Here is a 7,476-nt window from a genome sequence, read left to right on the forward strand (position 1 = left end):
GGACTGTGCATCAGAAAAAAACTCTGCTCCCGGGGTTTCCCTTCTCGGGCAAGCAGTAGCTGTTACCACATTCACTGGGGAGGCTGGGAGCAGCTTTCGATTATGTGTTTTGGACTATAACGTTGGATCAATAAACGCGATCAATATTTGGAATGGCGATCAGGAATTGGATTAATATTTTTGCAGAACATCTGATGTGAGGTAAGGACTCTACTCTATGTTACCAGTCTTGGGTTAATCAGATGTTTTTTTCTCCGCCATCGCAGCGTGTGTGTGTGTGTGCGTAACGTTAGCGTTGACCACGGCATGGATAATCGATTTCTCTAGCGTGCATAAGTACACATATACTATTGATAATCTAGCGTTTATTTGAAAACGATTAATAAATCAGACGAAAAATGACAACGTGTTTTGTGTATTCCAGTAAAGGGCTATTATCGCGGAATTTCTCTGGAATTACTAGACATCTCCAAAACTATACTCGTATTCAAAATGGTATAAAACGGAAATGTACCAATGAAAAAACAATCCGTTTCATACATGTTGACTGCAAGCAAGTCATTGATAAGCTAGGGGTATTTTAGACCCATAGCCATCATTTAAGATATCGTTTAAGCGTTTGCAAATTTCCCCGTCCTCCCATTGACTTCCTTACTGGCACGCTAGCCCTAATATGGTCAAAGGGGTGTGGCTCTGAATAACCCCCCTGCCCACTCCGCCTGGAAGAACTGGACCTGTTATGCTAACAACCCCCCTTGCATGCACACACACACACACACGCACACACACACACACACACACACACACACACACACACACACACACACACACACACACACACACACTCCTTTTGTTTAAATCATAACCTTTTACTGTGGTCTTCTCTTTTTTAATTTTATTTATTTATTAATTCTCTGTATGTAGTGTACTGACCTGAGCAAAATTAATTTCCCTCGTGGACAATAAGGAGCATCTTATCTAATCTAATCAAAGCCTTCTCCCAACTCCTCCCCTTCGCCAGCCAGGGACCAGCGGGAGTCACCTTGGAGCCGAGGCCCGATGCTAATGAGGGAGAGACTGATATAAAACCAATAAGCGGCGTGTCCGTCCGAGGTGGCCTCCTGTCAGCGCGGGACGTCGTAGGGTGTTTGGGACGCCCCCCCCCCGACACGCCCCGGGTCTGTTTCCACATTGCATTAGACACCATTACATGGCTTGGCCTCGGCCCAGGTCCAGCTTCACAGCGTGCCGGCTCCTACCTCTACACCGGGGGCCAACGTGACCCCTCCATGTTCCTGCCGTGTTGCGGGCGGGCGGAGAACAATCCCATTAGATTGTGCAACTGGCCCAGAGCTGATCTGACAGGGAGCACATTAAAACCATGTCCAGTCACTCAATGATGGAACCTGGAAGCGAGGGATGATGAAGAGGAGGAGGAGAGGGGGAGTGTCGGAGAGAAGAGGGAAGGGAGTGGGGGATGGGGGGTCTAGGAGGGGTGTCGGTATGACAGCCAGGACATGGCGATTGAGAGGGCGTGTGATGGTACCCGCCCAGGTGCCCTTGAGCAACCTGTCATTCAAAGCACTTTAATTAATTTCTCAGCCCTGCCTTCTTCCCCTCTGTCCTGCCCAGTCATGCTAAGTGCAGGGGGGGGTAGCAATAATGTGATGGAGAGCTTATCACCAGCAACATCGGCTTGGATATAAGGAGGATTTGTACTGCAAATATCCAGCCTTTTATCTGTCATTTAATCCATTTTATAAGGTGATGTGTGTTGGGCTTCTTCTCTTCTTCAAGTACAAATGTAATTATTATTATTTTTTTTGTATCTACTTTTTCTCCTCCTTTTTCTGTGATTTTTCTCCCATCCCAATTTACCTCTCATGCCAATTCCCTCCCCTGTCCTGATCGTTGCTCGCATATGCCCCCCACTGGCCGGTTGTAGGGAGGATAGAAGCCCATCACATGTCCCCTCCGATACATGTGGAGGCAGCCAGTCACATCTTTTCACCTGCCAGTGCGGACTCTCATTGGCGAGGTGTAACGTGTGGGAGGCTCACACTGCTCCTGCCATTTTCCTGTCTCTGTTGTGCAGGCGCCCTGACCGACCTGAGTCGCTGTTTACAACGACCAGACTACCACCCATCGACTCTCCTCCCGCTGACTCTGCCAATTGAGTCAGTATGACGGCTGGCCCAAGCAACGCTGACAGCCGGATTCGATACCGGTGTCTCTTGCATTGGTGAGGAGCGCAATGTCCGCTGCGCCACCTAGCCGCCCTTAATTATCATTTTGTTAAAAACTCTTTGCCAATAGTCAGAACGGACCAGAGCCCCACCATTTTGCAGAATAGAGCGTTGTATTGTTACAGTGTATAATTAAGACCTCATTTTGACAGCCATTGAGAAAAGAGCTAATGAGGGTTCTGATGTATTCAATGTGAATGTGAATATTGAATTTTTAATATTTTATGGCCTTCTAATTGCCCTGGTTTCCGTTAATGACTTTGTCTGTTGAATATTACCCTGATTGAATGTGAGGCATAAATACCTTTTTTATGCGGAGAGTTGACAGAATAGCTGCATTTCCAAGCCAGACCAATCCCATACTTTACGATTGGCACGTGTGTGTGTGTGTGTGTGTGTGTGTGTGTGTGTGTGTGTGTGTGTGTGTGTGTGTGTGTGTGTGTGTGTGTGTGTGTGTGTGTGTGTGTGTGTGTGTGTGTGTGTGTGTGTGTGTGTGTGTGTGTGTGTGTGTGTGTGTGTGTGTGTGTGTGTGTGTGTGTGTGTGTGTGTGCGTGCGTGCGTGCGTGTGTGTGTGTGTGAGATCCGGAGGCATGTCTGTGACTGTGAATACATTTTGAATTACACTTACACTCTCCTACCAAGACGTATGTGTATATAATTACGGAGTATATCACACAAGCTACCTTGGAATAGAGTTTAATGGCTGTATCGTTTCTTTGTGGTGCGTGTCTCCTGGCCTTAATCTTCCCTACCACTGACATCTTAATAACTCAACCCTCTCCATCCATTTCCACCAGAGACGTCCGGATGGGGGTGGAAGGATGAGTTTAATGAATTTGACAATTAGTAACAGAAGTTAATGACTGCATGGGGCTAAGTATCCTGATGGACATGGCTGGGGGGGGCTGAGGGCTTCCATTGCTCAGGGCCATAGATCCTCATTAATAGCTTTGCTGCCTGTCTCAAGCGCCCGCTGGAGGAGAGAGAGAGAGAGAGAGAGAGCCAAGGCAGGCCTTTGTTTAGCCTGCCTTTGACGGGGCACCGGTGGGGGGGACAGGGGGCGGTGTGTGTCCCTCTGTCGCCGTACGCCGCGATGGCATTAGCACTGCTTTGGGCACTAGTTAACCCGAGACCACCTGATCTGGGATCAGTTGAAGCCTCCTCAAAATTAACTACGGTCATTACGGGTCGACGCGAGAGAACCGACTCGGGTCGGGGGTGAAGCGAGGTCTCTCTCCAGGTCCTGTGCCAACAGTCGTTGGAGGAAGGAGAGGTGGTTTGTGGTGCTGGAGGGAGTCGTGGCGACCTCTGCTGTGATTTATGTTATCGTTATGGTAGCTTCTCATGCAGGTCCCACTTGTAATGCAATCAAAACACCATTTGGCCAGAGAGCTCTCGTAAAGATTTTATCGAACATTATACTGTACTTCATGATCTACCCTTCTATTTTTTTGTCCTATCCCGCTATAAAACAGTTAAATAAATATTTCAACTAGCATGAAATCAAAGTTTGTGTTTTTTATGGCGTCATGAATACACATGGAACACTCCTGCAATATCCATCTCAACAGATTTATGCGTTCACTCTTCGCTCCTTTAAAATGACCCCCCCCCCCTGCACCAGCCTCTTCCATAGAGGATGAGAAAGTATGCATAGAATCTGTGAGATTCCAGCAGCCTCTCCGTTCCTCCAGAAGTGGCACCGGCTCCCCCCCCCCCCTGTTCTCATTCCTGTCCCGTCTCACCATGAGAGCTGTAATGGGCGACAAAAACAAAACCGCATCCAAAAATAACTCCTTTCCCCCAAAGCTTTCCGCCAAATGTGTTTCTGTTTGCCAGCGGGTCTAGGAGCTGGAAGTCTCCATTGCAAACAAGGCGTGTGTGAGAAAGTTGTCTCTCCTCCGCTCCTACGCAGGATTTAGTATTATAGTCTCGACTGTGTGTGATAATTATGTTACGCAGCGAAGTGGAGAGAGAGCCAGTGAAAAGAGAAGCCACTTCATTGGATGTGACTGAGGCGAAACACTCTGAGGCCCCGTCCTAACGCTCCCATCAGCCCCCAGAGACGGTGCGAGACGATGCTCTGTTATTCAGTCGGGCCCTAAGTCAGACCCTGCCAAGTTTAGAGCCAAGGGACGCCAACTGGTTTATTGATGCAATTTACCCCTTTAAATTTGTCCCAGTACACCACTTTCCTCTCTCTCTCTCTCTCTCTCTCTCTCTCTCTCTCTCTCTCTCTCTCTCTCTCTCTCTCTCTCTCTCTCTCTCTCTCTCTCTCTCTCTCTCTCTCCCTCTCATCCTCCCTCCCTTTCTTTCCCGTCTCTTATCCTCTCGCTCTTTGTTTCTTTGTTTCTTTTTTATCCTCTCCCTCCATCTTTCTCTGTCTCAGCCTCTCGTTCTTTGTTTCTTTCTTTTTTATCCTCTCCCTCCATCTCTCTCTCATCCTCTCATCCTCCCTCCCTCTCTTTCTCCGTCTCTCATCCTCTCGCTCTTTGTTTCTTTCTTTTTCATCCTCTCCCTCCCCCCCCCCTCTCTCTCTCTCTCTCTTGCTCCTAATTTGCCTCTTTAGGAACTGACAGTCGTATTTAGGCAAAAGGCTATCATTGCATTAGAATAGAGTGCGAGGCCCCGAGGCCTACCTAGAATTATACGACGACGCCCGCAGCCCTCTCAGCACTGAGCCGAGGTGGAAACGTTATCAGTCTGGCTTAATTACTGTCACAGAGGATCGCCAATTGACTGCAATGCATGTTCAAATGCGGGAAGTACAGGAGGAGGATCTGAAGGCTCTGGCGCTGAATCCCTGGTTCACGGGTACCTCTGGTATTTAACTGTAGCTGGAAGAGTGGGATGGTAGAGGGCTCATGTGTGAGCGTCCGTGTGTGTGTCCGTGTGTGTGTCCGTGTGCGTGTTTAGCTCGGGCTTCTTATTCTTTGTCCTCGACCGTGCCTGGGGGATGCTGTGTTTCCCCTCTGTCTGTGCCACACACACACACACACCCACCCACCCACCCACACACACACACACACACACACACACACACACACACACACACACACACACACACACACACACACACATACATAGTATAAATCCTTTATCTGATTAGCTAACATGTCTATGTGGATCTGTGTGTGTGTGTGTGTGTGTGTGTGTGTGTGTGTGTGTGTGTGTGTGTGAGGCGCTTCGCGTCACAGCGTCAGGCCCCAGGCAGGGCATGGATTTCATTTAGGAAAGTATCAAAGGTTTTACACGCTGTTCGCTTTAATCAGCATGTTTATCAGGCAGAGAAAAATTGCAGGAAGGGACCACGGGCAGAGGAGAGAGAGGGAGAGAGACAGAGCGAGAGAGAGACAGGAGGGGGGGTTATCTTAAGGACCAGTAGCCTGGGAAATTGATAATGGCTACAAGGTAATTTACTGGAGACTTGTGTATGCCTCCTCCGCCTCTAGCCTGGCCTCTCTTTCTAATTACAGCCCATGTAATGTTCTAATGAAGCTGCGGGGGTGTGCACGTACGTGCGCCTGTGTACTGTATGCGCGTGTCGCTCTGAATGAAGCCTGCTTCACCAGAAGATGATTGAATGCGTCTCCAGGCTGTGCCTGTGTCTTCCGAGTGACTGTGGTTGACTGTGGGTTTTGTTCTTCTGTTCGTGAATACGATATGAAAAGCGTCACATTAGTATTGTGTCGATACGCGATGATGCCACTTACTGACGCTATCCTGAATTAACGCCTTAAGTTGTCGCTGAGGTTTTTTTTTATTTTTATTTGAGTCTGTAAGGACCCGTCCTCCTGTTCACAGTACTGATAAGGTTCACAAACCGTGGGTTTTAACACACACACACGCACACGCACACACACACACACGCACGCACACACACACACACACACACACACACACACACACGTACGTCCTATACCCCTCAGCCTCTAGGGGATGTGGGCTGAGCCAGGAAGGCCTTGATATGAACGGAGTGTAAACATCCCCACCACCAGGCTATCTGATGGGAGACGTGAGAAGCCTGTTTTCAGAGCCTGTGTCTGTAATGCGCAGACCCATACTGGTTTTTAAAGCGGATGGACACTTTGGAATCGTGGCGAGAGAACATTACAGATACAGGTCTTTAAAAACGGATGGACACTTTGGAATCGTGGGTAGAAAACGTACGCTTTTTCTTCAGGTAGATGCGGGATTCCAAATTTCACCTGCCACAAATCAATGCTTGTTGACCTACCAAAAAGCGGGGGGGAGAGAAGCCACAAGCCACAGTCAAAAATCTGGTGCTTTATTTCTTAACCTGTTCCAAACATGAGTCGAATAAAGCCTGTTTTTTATGTCTTCCACGTATAATAATGGAATATAGGCACAATGGAAAAGGCAATCGTCCGTGTCGTAAAGTTTCCTAAAGGAGGCCTTTCCTCCTCCTCTCTTCTCTTCCTCTCTCTGCTGCGGACAGGAAAAGGAGGGTGTCGAGGCGGTGTCAGTGGGAGCCATTCTCTCCGACTACCAGAGGGTCCGTGTGGAAAATGTGTAAGTTCAAAACACAAGCACACACTCGTGGTCACATGTTCGACTCCCTAACGCACTAACACACTCTCACACACACTTACACACTCTGTGGTCCACTCAGGGAAAAAACACTACCATCTTTATGTTCGAAACTTGGATTGAGTTTTGTTTACACACACACACACACACACTTGCACAAACACACACACACACACACACACACACACACACAATGAGTTTTGTTTACACTATAATGTTTGGACTAGCTTTGTTTTTACGCTGTAACTATTGTTATATGAGGAGGAGTTTATTGCAAAACATCACAGTAATAGGTTTTTGGGATATCATAAATATGGTGTTCTTTGCATTAACAGACAGAAACCATATACAGTCTCATCTGAGTCTTAAAGGTTAGAGGGTTTATTTGAACAGAAACACCCCTCATTCTCTCTTTTTCTCTCTCTTTTTCCCCCCTCTCTGTTTCTCTCTCTCTCTTTCTCTCTCTTTTCTCTGTTTCTTTCTGTTCTCTCTGTCTGTCTTGCTCTCTCTCTCTCTCTCTCTCTCTTTCTCTCTCTCTCTGTTCTCTCCTGACAGTGATCGGACACATTCCTAACACAAGCGTCTCTTGTCTTAGATTTCCAGCCAAACCACAGAGCTCTCTACCTGTGAACAAATCCTGCTGTCAGTCATCCATTATTTCCCCTCACAGACACACACC

The 7,476-nt window shown here is 47.8% G+C and overlaps 1 protein-coding gene across 1 annotated transcript in view; it reads left to right on the top strand.

Annotated features, from left to right (window-relative positions):
• Positions 1–7,476, top strand: part of dph6 (diphthamine biosynthesis 6) — a 222,786-nt gene that overhangs the window by 73,797 nt on the left and 141,513 nt on the right. The window contains exons 4-5 of the mRNA XM_084311213.1: positions 6,706–6,779; positions 7,393–7,439. Of these exons, the coding sequence (XP_084167339.1) occupies positions 6,706–6,779; positions 7,393–7,439 (121 nt within the window). The remainder of the gene's footprint in view (positions 1–6,705; positions 6,780–7,392; positions 7,440–7,476) is intronic.

Source organism: Notolepis coatsorum, assembly GCF_963971535.1.
Source record: "Notolepis coatsorum genome assembly, chromosome: 3".
Taxonomy (NCBI): domain Eukaryota; kingdom Metazoa; phylum Chordata; class Actinopteri; order Aulopiformes; family Paralepididae; genus Notolepis; species Notolepis coatsorum.